Source organism: Lathyrus oleraceus, chromosome 1, assembly GCF_024323335.1.
Source record: "Lathyrus oleraceus cultivar Zhongwan6 chromosome 1, CAAS_Psat_ZW6_1.0, whole genome shotgun sequence".
Taxonomy (NCBI): domain Eukaryota; kingdom Viridiplantae; phylum Streptophyta; class Magnoliopsida; order Fabales; family Fabaceae; genus Lathyrus; species Lathyrus oleraceus.
This window is the reverse complement of record NC_066579.1, coordinates 152,951,697-152,972,480: the sequence shown is the minus strand read 5'-3', so window position 1 is coordinate 152,972,480 and position 20,784 is coordinate 152,951,697. Positions and strand designations below refer to the sequence as shown.

Here is a 20,784-nt window from a genome sequence, read left to right as displayed (position 1 = left end):
ACACCACAATTTACCTAGTAGTTAACTAAATGTCCTAAATTCTAATTCAGCTTTAAACACGCAAGTGTTAAATTATTTTGAAAAAGAAAACTTTTTGGTCTTTTAAATTAGAGAAATTAATCTCTACCATTACTATCCACGTATACTAAAAGTTATTATCGTTGTTTCCTCTCATCATGCAATAAAAACTCAATAATTAAATTTAAAAAATAAAGCAAGAAGCAACAAGAGTCGACAAATACTATACAATTTACAATTATACAACACATCATTAAATAGTCTCTTTCTTCTTCTTCTTTTTCTTCTTTCTTCTTCTTTTCTCTTTCAATTTGAATTTCAGGAAAAAAAAAAATCAGTAACATAAAAATAATTACAGAAAAAAACTTAGAATTATTACACCAACACAAACAAAAACTTCACGCGCCGCTCTTTCTTTCTTTCTGAATCTGAAATCTCACCGCCGCAACCGCCGTCACTGCCGTCTTTATGAATCAAAGCAACCATGGGCGGAGTAACGTCCTCGATTGCTGCTAAGTTCGCTTTCTTCCCGCCGCAACCACCGTCGTACACAGTCGTCGTTTCTGAAACATCCACCGGAAATGATTCTCCGGCGACAAAGCTTTCGATTCCGGAGGTTCCGATGAAGGAAAACGTGGATATAGTGAAGCTTAAGACACGGAGAGGAAACGAAATCGCGGCGGTGTATGTTAAGTACCATAGACCTACATGCACCATGCTTTACTCTCATGGAAATGCCGCTGATTTAGGTCAAATGTTTGAACTCTTCGTCGAATTGAGTAATAGACTTCGCCTTAATGTTATGGGGTACTTTCCTTTTTCCTTTTCCTATTTTTAACTGTTCTAATTTCTTATGCTGCTATTTGAGATTTTTATGGATTTTTTTTAGCTATATGATGGTTAATTATTTTGATTAAAGTCAAGTATTAATGATCTTAGGAATAAGATAGATGTTAATGGTTTTTTGCTATAATTGGGTGAAAACTATGATGATAATGGAATATGGGAAAGTGCTCTTTTTGTTCATTAATTGATTTTCGTTTTTTAGTTTCATTAATTAATTAATGGATTAAAGGGAATAGAGGTTTGGTGAAACTATTGAAGTTGTTTTTGTTGTGTGATTAGGAGATTATGGATTTGGTATCTCTTTGAGGTAAGATTGCTTATACTAGATCTGCAATGGGTGCAACCCTTCTTTTGGATCTTGCTATAGGTGTTGTGACATTGATTGCAGTCGTCGCAGTGTGAGTTTACCATAATTTGTTCTTTAACACGAAAATGGGGAATAACTGTATTAGTATAGGCATCTGCCAATACCATTTTGTCGTGGTCGTTTTCGTGGTCACGGACCGTTTTTTAAAACCTTTGTTGTTTTGTGTGTATGTTATGATTGATTGATTCTCTTTGTTTTTTAATAAAATACTTTATGCTTGAAATTGGTAAAGATGCTTTTTGTGGTGGTTTTGAAATTCGGATCATGGAACAAATGCTTTAAGGTAGGTTTCAATCATTTCTAGGTAAATTATAGCTTCCTAATCTTAATGATGGTATCGGTGTTAAAAGAGGAAAGGATCTAACTTTTGATTGAAGATGTCTGCTACAGTGGTACCAAATTTGATTCCTTAAGATACATCACATCATACACATCATTCATTCTTTTCCTGTTTGGATGAATTATAGCACAATATTTTTTCTATAGAAAAGATTGAGTGAATAAATGCTTACATGTTTATCTATCTTTCTGTTACTATTTTTGAAGCAGTACCTGATGATTAATGAATCAAACTTCTGTTATATTGTATATATAGATCAACTATGTTTTATGCTCGGGCGGACTTCTTGTTTTGATGAAAATTTTATTTTTTATTGTTTTTGCTTAATATTGTTTTATCATTAGATTATTGCAGTTCCATGATATCGCTTGAGGAGATTCATTCTTTAGTTTCATCAAAAAGATTTATATTTAGTGACATAAAATTGTGATTGAGAATAATAAAGTAATAAGTGTCAATCTTAAAGTAATAATGCTTTTCTTATTCTCAATTGTGTAAAATATGAAATATTCTCATGTTCTCCTTCAAAATCTTCTTTCGTGATAGTGCTTTATATCTTTTTGTTGAATTATATTATATATTGATAACATATTTTCTTTCTTCAGCTATGATTACTCTGGTTATGGACAGTCGACAGGGAAGGTTAGTTGTTTAACTTTTCAGCCTCTAAGTATATCACCCTATTAATACTATGATATTCCTTTAGTCAAACTTTTCTATATTTATATTTAGCAAATTCATATCAGTTCAAGTTTCTTCCTACATGCATCTTATCTTGACCTGAAATATTGTTTGGCCTTTGAAGCTGATAGAGACTAGAAAGTTATGGTGAACACTGTGTATTATTTACTTCAATTGGCGGAGCTTAAAGCACTTACAATGGTGGATGAAACAGAAAACTAAACAAGAGTTCCAAGAACTCCTAAACCAGAGCAGAATTGCTCCTAAACCAGAGAGTATCTCTCCTAACAAACTTTCTAATTGAATTACTCATTTCTCTTTCCTACCTTTTATAACAGAATATTCCCTAAAAATTCAGGGATTATCCTAACTAGTTATTATTCCCTTACTTTCCACAACCTTCTAGAAGCTGTAAGTGTGTGAGGTGTGTGACTTGGGCCCAATGATTAAGTCATCAAATCCATTGGGCCATGGTGTCCTTTCAGAAGCTTTAAAGGGAACTAAAAAAACTGAAACAAATGAATGAAAAAAGAGAGTACAAATAAAGAGACTAGAAGTATTCTTTTATTTGTTGGATTCTTCGTTATTCGTTAACTAGGAACAGGCTTCTTTCATTTATAGTGTGACCTGAATGCAACTGTTGTTCATCATTTGACCAGTGTACCAGTCATCTAAGAAATAAAGCAAAAAGTAGAGTATCATTCCTAACGAGGATTGTGTTAAGTACCAACAATCAAATATGATTTGTTATCGAACCTAAAATCGTAATTACTAATTTATGAATGAAGAATGTAACAAGTAATTTTTAAGTAAATTCAAAACAGAGATTAACAACAACAACCAAGCCTTATCCTATTAAGTGGGGTCGGCTCCAACTTCTGCCATAATGTTCTATACAGGGACATGTTTTTATCCAAGTTGTTAATCTCGAGATCTTTTTTAATAACTTCTCTTATAGTTTTCCTAGGTCTTCTTCTGCCTCTAGTTATTTGACTTCTCTCTATCTAGTCTACTCTTCTTACCACAGAATCTACCTGTCTTCTCTCTACATGTCCAAACCACCAAAGTCTATTTTCCACCATCTTTTCTACTATAGGTGCTACCCCAACACTCTCCAATCTTGTCATTTCTAATCTTATCCTGTCTAATCTTACCGCACATTCAAGGCAACATCCTCATCTCTGCTACCCTTACTTTATTCTCGTGTTAATTCTTAAATGCCTAACATTCTGTCCCGTACAACATCGTAGTAAACCAATTAAGTCTACAAAAATTAAGAATCTCAACATGTTAATGCAGCTACGGTCAGAATCTCCACGGTCCTTTTTCTATGTAGTTGACCTTGAAATCAGTTCAAGTTATATCCATGTAATTGATGTATGATTTTACCAGGTCCGAATACATTTAGTCCATGTAAGTGATCTCTTTAATTCAAACCGAGAACACTAATTCCTTAGATCGTCTTGATCAAATCAAGCATTAATCAATAAATAAATAAAAAACTGTTAAAATGAACAATTATGAAAATAAAGGTAGTCTTAAAATCCTCTAATGTCAAATCAATGCAATGAGCTTCACATGATATTCTTAGATTCTTACCCTTCTCCATCAAGGTCTCTGACTACTTTGTAGTTTGCTGCATTATCCATAACAATTAGATAACCATTTTATGCACCAATCTCCGGAACCTGCATTATCCATGATTTTCAGGGTTTTTTAATCAGGCTGCACAACTGATCATTAGATACTTGTTCACTACGTAGCTGTTACCAATTTTTTTGATCTTGCAACTACCTACCGAATCCCAAATGTATTTAGTTCTGGTGAGTTAGAGATATAGCCGTTAGGCAGGTTTTTTACCCCTATGCCAAGATGATATTAAGGACCCAAATTGCTCAATTAAAACAGAAGAGATCATTTAGCTTAACAATGAGTTGCTCAGTTAAGGCTGAATTAATGCCTGTTATATGACACTCCCTCTGGTTCTAACTATTACAGAATTTTTGGATGATTTTTTTGGTTCCATTTATAAGAAAAAGCTACGAAGTTTAAGGAGATTTTTCACAAGTAAGGAGGTTCGTTAAATTTTTCACAAGTAAGGAGGTTCTTCTACTATTTTTTTTTTTAAATGTGGTGGAACTAAGAGTTGAACCCTTGACCTCAAGGAAAACACCGTAGCTTTTACCACTAGACCATGGGAAGTTGAAGGGTGCTATGGCTCCCTCCCGCCCCCATATAAATCTGTCACTGTGCCTATTTCAGTCCTTATAAGCTTTCCGAAGCTTGTAAAATATTGATGTATCAGTGGATTTAAAGTCTGGAAGTTGCTAGTTTTTGCATATAGATGTATTTGTCAAGGTAGCAGCCATATAGGAGGTGTTATTCACATCTAGTACTTGAACTGGCCACTGAAGAGCTAAAGACAGTGCAAGAATAATGTGAACTGTATTAGTTTAACCATTTCTGAAAAAATCTCTTGTGAAACGAGGTAGAACAGTTCTATAGTTGTAGCACATATATACATGAGATGAGTAGACTAGGAAATATGGGGACTGTCGAGAATAATATTAGAACCAGAGGGTTGGATCAGGCGTGCTGGGAAGCATGAGTTCAGGTGTAGAGATGGAGAAGGGGGAGAAGTGGAAAGTGAAGGCAGAGAATAAGCTGGAGAGGGATTAATATGCAATGAGATAAGAGGTAGAGCAATTGGAATATGGAAAATGCTATATTTTCTAGAAAATGTTGTAGTTTATCTGTTATTTTCTATACACAATTTGCCCAAATTTGCAGAGTGCAAAGAACTTAAGTGTGTATTTGGTTTATGGTGGAGAGAATCAGAATTGAGTTTACCTTGTGTTAAACACAATTTTAGTAAAAATTCAACTGTTTGGTACCTGTCAACAGAGTTAATTTTTCCTCCAAACCTTAGTTTCACTAGAAGTGATTGCATTAACACAAACTTTTTACTAGATTATATATCCTACTTACGTTTAGATTAAAACAAACCAAACAAAAATTATTTTACTTCAAACTCAATTTTAACCATAAATAAGTTCATTAAAAATCACATTTAACAAACAATCATCCGAACACACACATACATATGTCATCAGCCGAAAGTGTTGCCCTGTATTTAGAATTTCTCTTGAACTCTCTCGATCAAGTCTGGTCTAAGTCTTTCTAAATAAAATTAAGATTGCTATCCATTCCTCAAAGCTCTCGTGTCTATGTTGTGTTTAGACACAGTTAAATGAGGTTTTTCTTCCTTTCAAATGAACCTGTTATAATCTTGTATTCAAGATCGTGGATTACATACATGGCTACAAGTCAATGAAGTCATGCAAGTAATAGCAAAGCACTACTTTGCAAAGTTTAAAAGGTTGCAATACCCAACAATTGGTTTTTAATTTTTTTAGACCTGTAAAGAACATTCCACACAAAATTACTTTTCAAACACAAATCGGAGCCTTTGCCAAAAGCTTGATACCCAGCTTGAAATATCAGTATGAGACAAAAATCAAAGCATTCATTTAAAACCCTAAAAGCATTTTTGGGCCACATATAGCTCATCCACACAATTAGACATTTTGAGACAGGCTTCAGTGAACAGGCTTTCTAGCTTTGCCATCCGTGAGCTCTTTGATTGAATCATGCTCTAAGTGCTAGCCATAGGTTTAGAAAGTCAATCTATCCTAATTTTGTGTTGAGGTTATGTAGTTCATCTATTTGAGTTTTGTCTATAGATAATGGGCAAGTACGTTTTTGTAACCTTGCAGGTTGCCAATTCGCAATTTTGGCTGAACACGAACCCCAAATTCGTGGAACTTGCAAAGATATCAGTTGCATGCTATTATATAAGCTGATGACTAAGTTAATCTCCATCAAATAAAGAAACTACTTTTCTTTTTGTAATACTATCATGTTCTTGATGGTTCTTTCAGAGTGACATTGCTTGTATGTTGACAGTCATCATTTTTTCTTTTGAAACAGCCATCTGAATATAATACATACGCAGATATTGAAGCTGCATATAAATGCCTGAAGGAGCAGTATGGGGTGAAAGATGAACAATTGATATTGTACGGTCAATCTGTTGGTAGTGGTCCAACACTTGATCTTGCTTCAAGGATATCAGAATTGAGAGGTGTTGTGTTGCATAGTCCAATTTTATCAGGGCTGAGAGTACTATACCCTGTAAAACGGACATATTGGTTTGATATTTACAAGGTATAGTTTTCTTACAGATTTTATTTCAATATGCTTCATTCAATACATTGTGATTTATGCGGTCTGTTTTTACTTCTTTTCAGAATATTGATAAAATTGGCATGGTCAAATGTCCTGTTTTGGTTATCCATGTAAGTAACCCTCTCCCTCTCCCTCTCCCTCCCCCTCCCCCAAATATGTAATCTGTTATTAATCCGCTCTGAATTTCATAGATTGTAGTAACGATTTCATTTTGTCCAAGATCAGGGTACAGCAGATGAAGTTGTAGACGTGTCCCATGGAAAACAGCTGTGGGAACTTTGCAAGGTAAAGTATGAGCCCTTGTGGGTAAGTGGAGGTGGACATTGTAATCTTGAGCTTTACCCCGAGTTCATTAAACACCTAAAGAAATATGTACAGACAGTTGGAAAACCTAAAGCAACTACTGCAAATGGTTCTGAAAAGGATACTGTAGAAACTGAGAATCAAGGCAACAAAGCTAGCAAAGAATCAGAAACTGGAACTTCTAGTACTTCTGAATTGAGTACAGAAATTCCTGAAGCTTCTAGAAACAGTTTAGATAGCCGTCTTAAAAAGTCTAAAAAACCAGACAAACCAGAAAAGTCTCGAATGAGCACAGATCATGTTGATAGATTTAGGAGAAGAAAGGGGTTAGTTTGGTAGTCTCTCACATGAACTGTATCCAGGATAACTTATCCGCTCCTATCCACTATTCCACGGATCTGGCTGTCCAATAGTCGGGGTTCTCTGCATTCATGCGGTTGGGATGTCGGTGGATGTCTGGTCAAAAGATCGAACGGTTCAAATTTAAAGTTGATATTTTGAATTATAAAATTAAAGTTAAACTATGTATTTTTTTTAGTTGTCTTATCTTTGATCGAACGACCACTAATGTCTCTGTCTGCACGCACGAATGCGGGATCTTCTGATTGCAGGAAAGCCAAATTCTCCACTCCTGGTAAATGATGTCTGTTCCAAGGTGAATATATTGAGTGAGTTTTCTGTATGTTAAATGATTCAAAGTAACATATGCATTTTTATGGCCTGTAAAATCAACATCTTGATGTAGTAAATGAAATCACTAATGTATTTTCTTTTGATAAGTTTCAAGTGTTTCAGATATTGTTTTCATTTTGAGTTAAATCTTTATCTTCAAGTGTTTCAGATATTGTTTTCATTTTGAGTTAAATCTTTATCTTCATTCACATAAAAGACATATAATAAGATAAAAATGGAAGATTACCTGGGTAGCCTTTTGTCTCTGTTAATGTTGGAAATATTCCAAACTCTTAAAAGAAATTTCTTTTTGAAAATAGAAAGTTTCTTTTCTAGGTAATGCGATTTGATGGGTAGACTTTTAAGATGGACTTCTTCTCATTCTTGATATGCATAAAGCTAAATAGATTTGATAGTGTTGGTGTACAAGCTGAAGATGAAATAAGAGAGAATAACAAAATTTCACTACTCTTACAAAACGATTATAGTAAATGGTTATACACATTCACACAATGCACACATTCAGTACATATTACCGTTGACAACTATACTAGTTTATATATACACAACAATAATGTTACGTAGGTAAAAGTGCTAATCTACACTAACTAGGTTAAGCATAACATAATTAATACTACTACTACTACTACTATTACTACTGAATATGAATTATTTCTAACACCATCCCTTAATTCATATTCAGCTAATCAAAACTAACAACATCAATTTCATCCTTCAAGTGAGAATTGATCAGTCTTGATCGATTTTGTCAGAACATCTGTCAGCTGCTTCTAGGTGCTACAGTGCATAATTTCTAGCACACCATTCTGAACCTGACTTCTCAGACAATGATACTCAGTCTCAATATGCTTGCTTCTCCCATGCAACATTGGGTTCTTAGCAAGATTGATTGCAGTTATCAATCATCAACTTCAAAGACTTATTTACTTTGATCTTCAGATCCTGCGGTAAATTCAGAAGCCAAACAACTTGACATGCAACCATAACACCTGCAATATATTCAGGTTCACAGGTTGACAAAGCAACAACTGGTTGCTTCTTGGAACACCAAGAGATAGGACTTTTCAGATATTTAAATAAATATCCAAAAATACTTCTTCTGTCAACTCTGTCTCCACACCAATCAAAATCTGAGTAACACATCAGCTTTAAATTAGCCTTTTCACCAGAAGGGAACAAAATTCCATACTTCATAGTCTCATTAATATACCTCAGAGTCCTGACAACAACTTGTTAATGACACCATTTCAGTTTACTCATGAATCTACTAACCATTCCAACTGCATAACAAATATCAGGTATGGTATTACACAAATAACTTAGAGAGACAACCAACAACTTGAAAGTTGTAGCATATACATCATCATCCTCAGGATCAAAATCCAATTTGTGATTTGTTTTTGAAGGTGTGACCGCAACCTTGCAATTCAGCAACTCAAGTCTCTTCAGAAGTTCAAGTTCATACTTCAGTTGATGCAAAATGATACCCTTCTCAGAGTACATAATCTCCATCCCTAGAAAATATGTCATATTTCCTAGATTAGTTATCTCAAACTCATTCATCAGCACCTTCTTGAACTTAGCTATCTCATGTTCACAAATTCCTGTTAGCAATATGTCATCAACATACAGACATACTTGAATTATATTGCCTTCATAAGTATGCTGAACATAGTCCATCTCACACTTTCTGAATCCTTGAAGTTTGAAAAATGAATCAATTTTCAGATTCCAACCTCTAGGAGCTTGTTTCAGTCTATACAACCCTTTATGTAACCTGTGCACCATCCATTTCTGATTCTTTTTCACAAATTCAGGAGGTTGTGACACATATACCTCTTCTTGCAATGGACCGTTCAGAAATGCAGATTTCACATCCAGATGCATCAGATGCCAATTTTTGTTAGCAGCTATCACAATCACCAATCTGATTGTCTCATGTCTCACTACAAGAGCAAACACTTCAAAGTAGTCTAACCCAGGTTTCTCTAGAAAATCTCTTGCCACTAACCTTGCTTTATGTTTGCTAATTGATTCATCTGGCTTTAATTTCACCTTGAAAAGCCATCTGACGTTGATGACTTTCTTGTCCTTTGGAAGCTCAATCAACTCCCACGTCTTGTTTCTTTCTATATTCTCACGGTCTTCTTTCATGGCCTTCAGCCACACTTTTTTCTTGAGCGCTTCTTTAGTACTCACTGGTTTAGAGTCTACTAACATGGCACACTGAATGAATTCTCCTTCAAAGTCTACGTCAGTATCTTGCAATGTCAAACTCTGCAAATCTTCTTGGAATATTTCTAATTCTTTGTGGCCTCAGAACTTGTTTAGAGTCTTCTTCAGACGCTATAACATTATCAGATGCTGAAACCCCATAAGTACCACCTTCAGAGGCATTAACCACCTTCTGAGTCTGGAATATTTTCAGAGTCTGGATCTCCACCAGATTCTGAATCACCATCAGAATTTGGATCAGAATCAGATTCACCTACAGAGTTAGAATCGTCTTCAAAGTCAGAGTCACCTTCAGAATCATCTTTTGATTCTGACTCATCTTCAGAACCTTCAGATATCTTCAGAAGTTGGCTCTACACCAGAGTCGGATTGAGATTTACTCCAATCTTACGCTTCTGATTCCTTCACAATGACATCTCTGTTGAATTCAACATTGTTAGTGACAAGACAATAGAGCTTATAAGCACCTGTACTGTGGTACCCTATAAGTAACGTAATTCTGCTTTTGTCATCCAACTTCCTTCTCTTAGCATCTGGGACATGTTTGTAACAAAACCAAACACCTTCAGATGACTAACACTTTTCCTTTCTCCAGTCCACTTTGTCGCTACCAAGATTTCACGATAACGAAACCGGGACTAAAGAGATGTCAAAGGGAGGCAGAATCAGAAGAGTCGCCACCGAATTTTATTTGTGTGCCTCTATCGGAGAGGCGAGGGGAAATAGTCGATAAAACCCTCAAAAGATACGCACACGGGAAGCGCTAAAAGAGAATAAAGAATCGGTCTCACAACCGAGGTTTGGGTTCGGAAGTCGATTACGCAAGGGGAAGGTATTAACACCCCTTACGTCCATGGTACTCCATGGGAATCATTTGGGTTATTTTACATACACGGGGGATTTATCTATCATTGTTTTATTTTCAAAAGAATGTGTGTGAAAGAGGGGGTGTTTTATTATTATAGTGCTCGCCAAGGATTAGGACCCTTGTGCCTACGTATCACTCATTCGGGGATGAGGAATTAGAGCTCCGTAGTTCGGAGTAGAAAATTGTGTGTTGGTTGATTTTATCTTTGAGAAAAGGGTTTTCAGGAAGATGTCCTAAGGCACAAAAATGAGTTTGATGAGTTGTATTATTTTTACCTTGAATAAGGGTTTTATGAAATGAATGTTTGTGATTATATTGCACTAAGGTCTATGGGCGTAAGCGATTATTCTAGACAACAAGCAAAGCGTCTTGCGTCCAAAATAATCAGAGTAAGGGTAGGAATGCTCAATTCTTACTCATTCTCCACCACTTAAGGCTCGTGGCGCACAATGATAATCGTAATTTTATTGTATTTTTGAATTTGATTATGAAAATGCCACTTGACGTTGAATCAAGGATTTGGTTTATTTGATTATGAAATTTGGCTTATGCAACATGAATGCAAAGTAACCAACAAGAAAGTAAAGGGTCTCATTGTAAGGTATCCCAAGAGAAAGCCTTGTGTGTGCAAAAGTGACCTAAGCTAAACAAAGGATAATGGTCTTACAAACATGTGCCCCTAAGGTGGTGTCATGACGCGATTCTTACAACATGCATCTAAGTTACGGATAAAATCCAACATTTACAAAGTATCACAAAGATAAGGAAAATGCCTCCAAGCAAATGTCCTAAAATGAATTCCTCTAAGTCCAAGTTGATTAAAAGTGGAGTGAATATTTTTGCTCTTATCATTTTTATCATGTTTTTGTTGTTTTTAATGTTTGATGACAATAAAATAAATAACAAGTAAACAAACATGCATGATGAGTTTGTACAATGATGATGGTAATGAATACTTGAATAAGGTAATAAAATAAAAGTAAATTACAAGATAAAGAATGACTATCACAATAATAATGGTTAGTGGATATAAGTGGCATTAAAATAAATAACAAGTTAGTAGTACCAAAATTACAATAACAAAGGTTAATGATAAACAAAGTTAGTGAAGTATAATTAATGGTTAGTAATATGTGCAAAATGAACATTTTGAGAACTATTTTTTCATAGGTCAAAAACTCAAAATATGACACATTAAATGATAACTTATCATTGATCCAAAGTATTGAAAATGATTAATAATCACCTTACAATAGATTTGTAACAAAGAAAGTTATACAACCCTAAGTTCATCTATCAATATTTTAAACAATTATGATTTATTATCTTTATTTTGTTTTTACTCCCCTTTTTATTTAGTAAAAGAGTAAATAAATTAGCATAATGTAAATGACGTGGTTAGATAACAATAAACATAAACATAAAATACTTGAAATAAAGTGAACAATAAAATAAATTGTAAGGAAGTAAAGTTCAATAATGTAAATGTTAGGAATATATAAATAATGAACATAAACATAAAGTAAATGAAATAAAATGAACAATAAAATAAATTGCAAGGAATTAAAGTGCAATAATATAAATGTTAGAAGTTAGTAGTTAGTGCTTAGTGGTTAGTAGTTAGTAGAATAACAATAAGAAAATGGATTAGCAAGTTAATATAGAGAACATGATTTCATCTATGCATCAAATGGATCAAATATGGTTGAAATAGATGCAATCTATCAATGCCTCAAAGTATCATGAATGATCTAATGATCAATCATTAATAGGTTTGAAACATTGAAGATTTAATCAACCCTAAACAACCATGGCCATGATCTAATAAACCTTATTAACCAAACAAATGTAACAACAAGTCAATAATAAAAGTAAATGATAACAAACATAAAAAGGTGAACAAAAAGGTAGTAAGAGCAAAAATCTAAAAAAAAAAGTATGTAAATCCAAATTAATCATTTTTTGCAAGCTTGAATCTAAACCCTCTCAAAGACCAACCAAGAATAAACAACCATTTTTCAATCCAAAACAAAACCAAAAAGTTAAAAAAGTTAAAGCTAAAATCATTACCCAAAAATGTGAAAAAGATAGGTTGAAATGATGTTGAGCTTGAATGTGAAGCAAAGAGTTTAGGATGAAAGTGTTTATCATAGAGGCTTAATGAAGGATCTGAGTTGTGAGTGTTAGAGAGTGGAAAGTTTTAAGGAAAAAAGGGTAAAGTGGAAAAAAGTTGGTGGGGGGATGACTTTTGGGAGAAAAATATTTTTTTGTTTGTCTTAGGTTTAGAGAAGAGGGGGTTGGATGATATTTTTTCAGAATTTTTGGGGACTAGAAAGCATGGAAAATGAGGGGAAATAATGCCTCTATTTATAGGGAAAGCAAGTGGATAAGTGGGTGAAACAAAAGTCACTTTGTGTGAAAAACAGACTTACTGTTGCTGTTTTCGCAGGGGAAATCGATTTCCATGATTAGGGGAATCATTTTCCCTTTTTTTTGTTGCAGGTATTTTCTCTAGAGCTTTACCGGAAAACTCCAGTTTTCTCTCAGGTGTAAACACAATGCCTCGAGTCCATGCAATATGTCTTTGGTTATGAATGTTAATGCAATTATGATGATGGAACAATGAATGTATGTATGTGTAATAGGGTCATGGATCAAATGAAGGTTGTATGGGATATGGTGAATTTTGGGTATGACAGCTACCCTTATTTAATTTTCTCAGACCTGAATATATGGATAGCGATAGCTTCCAATGTGTTCAAGGTATGAGCAGATTAAATACTAATGAGAGTAACCAGAAATTTGTCATGCCGGAGGATGATAGTGTTAAGATTTGTTGGGGATTCTGCATGGTTATGATGATTATACATGCAATGTGATGTATGCATCCTAAGTATCTTCTTAATGAGAAAAGTTTGATGTCAAAACCCCCAAGAAAATTGAGAGAAGAAAACTCGACTAGGGAATGAGAAAAAGGGTGACCACTCCTAGCAACGACTAGAGAAAAACAATACAGTGTTTCTTAGCAATGACTCGAACACCTAACATCTATTGGGGGCCAAACAAACGAACTCAGTGATGATTCTTAGCAATGACTATAATACCTGACTTAGTGGGGATGATAAATGATTCCAAATGATGATGCTTAGCAGCGACTGGAACATTTGAGCAGGTTGGAGAGAAAAGACAAGGTACGGTGATGATTCCTAGAGACAACTAGAATACCCGACTCTTATGGGGAAACGAGGTTGTTCAGTGACGATTCTTAGCAATGGATGGAATACCTGATTCGAATGGAGATACAACTTTCCACGAAGGTACAATGACGATTCTTAGCGACTGCTAGAATACCTGAAATCCGTCGGGAAGATCAAACAGTCCAGTGACGATTCTTAGCAACGATTAGAATACCTGACTCTGCTGAGGAGAATATAGAAGTCAAGTGACGATTCCTAGCAATGGCTGAAATACCTGACATCTGATGGAGAAAAGGAGCACTTCAGTTTCGATTCCTTGTAAAGATCGGAATACCTGACTTATGTCGGGGAAATAAATTCAAGGATGATTCTCGGATATGAATACCATGCCTTGAGTCCATGCAATATGCCTTTGGTTATGAATGTTAATGCAATTATGGTGATGGAACAATGAATATATATATGTGTAATAGGGTCATGGATCAAATGAAAGTTGTATGGGGGTAGGGTGAATTTTGGAGTATGACACACTTCTCTAAAGGAACAATTTCAATCAGCTTCTTGGTTGGACACTTATCGAGCATATATGTTGCAATGACAACAACTTCTTCCCACAAGGTGTGATCTTCTCGTTCAACATGCTTATTGTCATATCAAGCAAAGTTCGGTTTATTCTTTCATCAAGATCATTGTGTTGAGGAGTGTATGGAGCAGTCACCTCATGCTCAATTCCATTATCCTCACATAACTTTCTGAACTCTGTAGTGTTATACTCACCTCCACCATCAGTTTCTGACCGCTCTGATTCTCAACCTTGATTATGAATTTCTTAAATTCAGCAAACACCTTGTGTTTGAACTTTATAAGGGATACCCTCGTCATCCTTGTGAACTCACCAACAAATGACACAAAGTATTTATTCGCTCCAAGTGAAGGTACTGGAAATGGTCCACACACATCAGAATGCACCACACCTAGAGCATGCTTTGCTCTTGGAGGCATTTCAGATGTAAATGAAAGTCTTGGTTGCTTCCCTCTCATGCACATATTACATGACTTCTCTGTCTTCTTAATTGCAGGAATTCCATGTACCAACTTCTTTGAATTCAAATGCCCTAAGCTTCTGAAGTTCAGATGACCATTTTTTGTGTGTCACAACTCACTTTTCTTCACAATATTTGTTGCACAAAGGCATTCAGAGTCTGCAGTTTTAACATTCCCTTTGAATGTTCTATTCCCTCCCTGTTCTAAATTCATAATCAACTTCTGATTATAGTCATAAAACTTTAATCCTTCACGGTAACTAAAAATCCTTTCTCAATTAATTGACCTACATTCATCAGATTGTTTTTCATGCCATGAACATGCCACACGTTCTGAATCAATGTTGTCTTACCATTATTCAGAACTACTCTAACATTTGCCATAGCTTCAACATTGAGGTATTTATCATCAACACATCTGATTTTTGTCTTCTTTCTAGAGTCAAAATCAATTAGTCATTTTTATTTCTAGTAAGATGATTTGAGCAGACAGTGTCCATATACCATCAGTCTGCCAAATGCACATCATCAGATTCATAAGCCATCAATAGCACAGATTCATCATCAGAATCTCCTCTGGCTACATTTACTTCTTTTGACTTCCTTTCCTTGTTTCACCAACAATCAGTAGCGGAGTGACCAAACTTCTTACGACAATAGCATTGAACCTTCCGCTTGTCATATTTCTCCTTCCTCTTCTTAGCACTCTTCTGCCTTTCAGAAGTTGATGTTTCTGACTTCTGAACACCATCAGATCTCTTCCTGGCTTCTAACCAAGACTGTTTATGATATTTCTTACCAGAAGTTGCTTTCAGAGCCTGCTGCTCTACCTTCACTTCAGAGTTTCTCTTAGTTAGACACAACTCTTATGCCTCTAGACTACTTTGTAGTTCCTCAATTTTCATGGTGCTAAGATCCTTAGAATGTTCAATTGCTACCACAATGTAATCAAATTGAAGAGTAAGAGATCTAAGTACTTTCTCAATGATCCTTTCACCAGAGACAGTTTCTCCACATGACTTCATCTCATTTGTGATCAAAATTACTATAGAGATGTAGTCAGGTACCTTCTCATTATTCTTCATGCTGAGATTCTCATACTGCTTACGTAGAGACTGAAGCTTTATCTTCTTCATTAATCCATCACCACCGTAGTACCGTACCGGTGTGTCCCGCGCAGCCTTCGCTGTCGTCGAATCGGCGATTTTCTCAAACACGTTCACATCTACACACTAATGGATGTATGACAATGTCTTCTGATCATTCTTCCTCATATCACGTTGAGCATTCCTCTACGCATCCGTTGTATTTTCTAGAAGTGCAACCAAAACATAACCGTCATTGACAAGATCAAGAGCATCTTGAGCACCAAATAACACATGCATCTGAATCATCCATTGATTTCAATTTTTACCATCGAACACTGAAAGTTTAATACTCAGATTATCCGTTTCCGTCCATCTTCAATCTTGTGCAAATCACTCAGATCTCACCAAACACCGTATTTCCCAATCTCACAGAATCAAGAAATGTGATTCTGTTATGATTTCGATCAGAAATTCAACACGAATTCAAAAAACAAAATCAATCACACAACGCCTCACCGTTCACTCGTATTTTCTTGTGTTTCTCTATGGATTTGAACTGGAGCTCTAGATATCAATTATTGCTGCAAAGGATGAAGAAGATAAAGATGAAATAAGAGAGAGAAGATAGAGAATAATAAACTTTCACCACTCTTACAAAACGATTACAGCAAATGGTTACGCTTATTCATTGTACACAATGCACACACTCAGTACATACTACTATTGACAGCTACACTGATTTATATATAGACAACAATAATATCATGTAGACGAAAATACTAAGATATACTAATTAAATTAAGCTTAACAAAATTAATACTAATACTATTATTGAATATAAAATATTCCTAACTGATAGGAGACACCTCATCGTATTCATGTGATTCACACTTATATTCTAAGGCACATATATTATTTTTTGCTTGTAACACATTTGGCCAATTAAAATTTCCAAGAAGTGTAATTGGATAACAAGAGAATCTACAAATCCTTTCTTTCACATGATTCCAAAAGTCAATCTTTTGGGATTGTGAAGTTATATGTTTTTTAAATTATTAAACGATGTGGTGACAATTTTCTCTCTCTTCAAATATCTAGCTGTGAAACTTACAAATATACCGAGGTCAAGCCTTCTGCCTTACAAGCAGACCTATAGAAAAAAAGAAAGGGAGTCATGAACATAGTATCCAAGTTGAATGAATGTGTTAATCTTATTTTTGTTTTAAAAATATAATAAGAATGTAAAAGAAAACAATTTTTTTATCAAAAGAATTTATTATTTTTAAGACAAAGATATATTTTAATTTATATATAGATTATACATATAATTTTTTATATATAAAAATATTTGGATGAACGGTATATTTTCTTGTATATGTATTATTTTTATTTTGACATTATTTATAAAAATATTAGATAAAAACACTTGTTCCTATTTACAAAAAAAATATATTAAAATTTATTCATTAATTTAAAAATAACATTTGTCATTAATAATATATAGTAGTGAAATGATTACATTAATAATATATAACTTACATTTTCATATATTATCTTTAAAAATATTGTATCTTAAATTAAATATAATATTAAAATAAAAATATTAGTAACATAAATAATAAAAAATAACACATTTTCTCGTATCTGAATTCATATGTTATTATAAATATTTTTTTTATATTTTTTAATTTGACAAAAATGTAATAACTCATAGGTTCATACAAATTTTGATTTGAATACCCGTGCATAAGGATAATAATTTCTTACGCGCATTTGTTTCTAAAATATAATAAGAATAAAAAATAGAAAGACAATTATTTAATCAATAAAATTTATTATTTAAAAAATATATATTTTCATTTATATTTGGATAATAATATAGTTTTTCATATATACAAATTTTTGGATAAACCGTATATTTTTTCGTAAGTAAATTAATTTTGTTTGGACATTTTTATAAAAATATTTATGCAATCATTTAGTTTTATAAATATCATTTAATAATATAATATTTATAAATATTGTTTTAATTGTATAAATAAATATTAGTAACTTAAATAAATAAATTTTGCTGAGTATCGGTGAGTTATGCGCATTTGTTTTCAAATTGTACTAGAAATAAATAGAAAGAAAAACAAAATTGTTCAAATATTAGTCAAATTATTACATCAATAATATATAATCCATCTTCCATTTATTTTCTTAACAAATATTGTTTCTTAAATTAAAAATATTTCAAAATAAAAATATTAATAATAGAAATAATTAAAAAAACAACACATTTTTTCACACTTGGATTCATACATTATTTTAAATATATTTATTTTTATTTTCTTTAATTGTATAAAAAATATAAAAATAGGATAATTGTGAAAATATGATAAAGTAATTTTATTTATACGAAAAGGATATAATAAATGTGAAATTATATATTTCTATAAATCAATATATTTAATTGTTATAATATAAATAATAATGAAATTTATATATGCAATATATTGAAGTAGATGTAAATTTAAATCATTGTTAAATTATATCAAATAAAATTTGAAAACTATATACGTAAAATATTTATTATACAAATAAATATAAGTGCAATTTATTTTAACATTTAACATAAAAACTATGAATATAATTTTTATTAAATTGGAACAAATGGAGTATATTTTTAAATGGAGTATACCTTAAGTGATTTTTATTATTAATTATATAGATTTTATTAATAAAAAATTAATAATTAAATTAATAATTTATTTTTTATAAGCAATTAAATGGACACTTTAATAGTTTTAAAGATCAAGATAAATATTTAATTTGTGTTAAATTATAAGTTTAGTTATTAATGTCACATATATTCAAATGTAGCTAATACAAAATGGAAAAATATGAGTTTTTATATAAAGATACTCTTTATAATTATGAATAATTAGAAAATAAATAAAAAATAAATGATAAAATAAAAAATATTAATATTTTATTAATATTATAAATATTTTTTCGTATAATTAAATTATACAGAAATAAAAAAAACTATATTTATAGATACATAAAATATATAATAAATTATAATTAAATTGACTATTTTTTATAAGCAATTAAATTGGGTATTTAATATTTCTAATGATCAAGATGATTATTTAGTTTGTGTTAAATTATAAACTAATTTATTAATATATTAAAATAATATAGCTAATACAAAATGGAAAAACATATGATTTAATATTTAATCATTTTTCTAACATAAGTCAGGTTAGAAATATGATTAAATATTTAAATTATTAAATTTAATAATATTATAATATTTTATCAATAATATGTCATAAAAAAGTTATTTAAAACTTGCAATGTGAACTTTTGTAAAAAAAATAATACTAAATTTGGTAATAAAATATTTGAGTATCAATATTTTTTTTAAAAATTTAGAGAGATAAAAAACTAAAAAGGTGTTATACTTGAAAATCAAACAATATTAAAAATCATTAATTGAAAGCTTTAATAAAATATGTTTCAAATTAAAATATGAGAATAAAGTGAGTGTAAAGATCACAGGAGGAGGCTGTGATTTATGTTTTAAGGTTTCTTAGAATATTGATTTTTTTAAACAACAAAGAAAACTTCCCCATAAATACTATAACTCAAACTAATTCTAACTTCCCCATAATCAGAAAATTACCACTGTCAACAATATTCCTCCTATGCTCCTCTTGCAAAAAGAATAGTTGCATTATAGGTAGAGTTGCATACAAGAAGATTTTTCATTGAAAGAGCTTAAAAGGGAAGAAGAATGAAAATCTTTTACATTGTGTATCACATCCTCGTATACACTAACCATTAAGTCGTTCCTTCCACAAGTCCTGTCACAATTTCCCCTAAAAAATCAACTGCAATGTTTGTAACAATTCCTTCTACTACACGTTATGTTGGTTCTCCAACAAAATAAGAAAAACCTGAAATTTCTCACAATGTCTTTTGTGTCTGTCGATGATCTACTAATTATCCTGTTGTGAAATTGTGTTCCTACATCAATAACAAAAAAAAAATCAATTATATTAAATAATTTTTTTTATAAATTAATCATCAAAAAATATTAATAATTAAATCATGGAGAAAAGACTCTAATTAATATTCAATTATATTTTATTATGGTGTGTTCTTCTCTAATATAGTACCATAAAAATTAATAATTATAAATTAAAAGCAAATTATAAATTAATAGCAAGAAAATAAATTACATTTAATTAAATAAATTATAAATTAATCATAAAAAATATCAATACTAATACATACTAATTTTGCTTTGAAAAATTTCGAGTAGTATATACAATATACTAGTATCCCATTTCACCTTAAAATTTTATTTATTTATATATTATAATTTTATAAAAAACACGAGTTACCATGAAATCTAAAATCTAAAATCTAAAATCAATATTGATACAGGAACTAAAATAGGATTTCACCATGAAATCTAAAATTACTATTTTTTCTACCTTCAAAATCAAATAATCACAATAAAAATAAATGGAAAATAACTAATAGAATAAACTAACCTGATAAAAGAGAGGATTGGAAAGGAAAAATAAGATTTTTTTTTTCTGGTTTCAAACTGTTTTAACAGAGGAAGAGAGAAGAGAATAACGTTTTAGAGGAGGGAGAAGTGAGAACGTGTGAGAAAGGAGAAAAAAATGTTTGGTTTCCAAATATCCTATTTTTCAGCATTTAATATTTTATTTATTATATGTGATACATAAATATTTTTATTTATTAATTTTTTTATATTCACTAATAATAGTTAATTTAAGACCCCATAAAAAGTGAGATTCTATGCTACTGCACAGCTTGCACAGGAAAAAAGAA

The 20,784-nt window shown here is 32.0% G+C and overlaps 1 protein-coding gene across 1 annotated transcript; it reads left to right on the top strand.

Moving 5' to 3' along the window:
• The first annotated feature begins 242 nt into the window (after positions 1-242).
• LOC127123448 (uncharacterized) lies at positions 243-7,582 on the top strand. Its single transcript, XM_051053669.1, has 5 exons — positions 243-825; positions 2,177-2,213; positions 6,243-6,479; positions 6,563-6,610; positions 6,726-7,582. Exons 1-5 carry the CDS (start codon positions 503-505, stop codon positions 7,140-7,142), a joined length of 1,062 nt encoding a protein of 353 aa, XP_050909626.1. The 5' UTR covers positions 243-502; the 3' UTR covers positions 7,143-7,582.
• Positions 7,583-20,784: the final 13,202 nt, after the last annotated feature.

Excerpts from the sequence above, each read along its gene's own strand:
- LOC127123448 (XM_051053669.1), top strand. The coding sequence starts at position 503 with ATGGGCGGAGTAACGTCCTCGATTGCTGCTAAGTTCGCTTTCTTCCCG. Across the intron at positions 2,214-6,242 it reads ATGGACAGTCGACAGGGAAG|CCATCTGAATATAATACATA; the intron begins GTTAGTTGTTTA and ends CTTTTGAAACAG. Across the intron at positions 6,611-6,725 it reads GTCCTGTTTTGGTTATCCAT|GGTACAGCAGATGAAGTTGT; the intron begins GTAAGTAACCCT and ends GTCCAAGATCAG.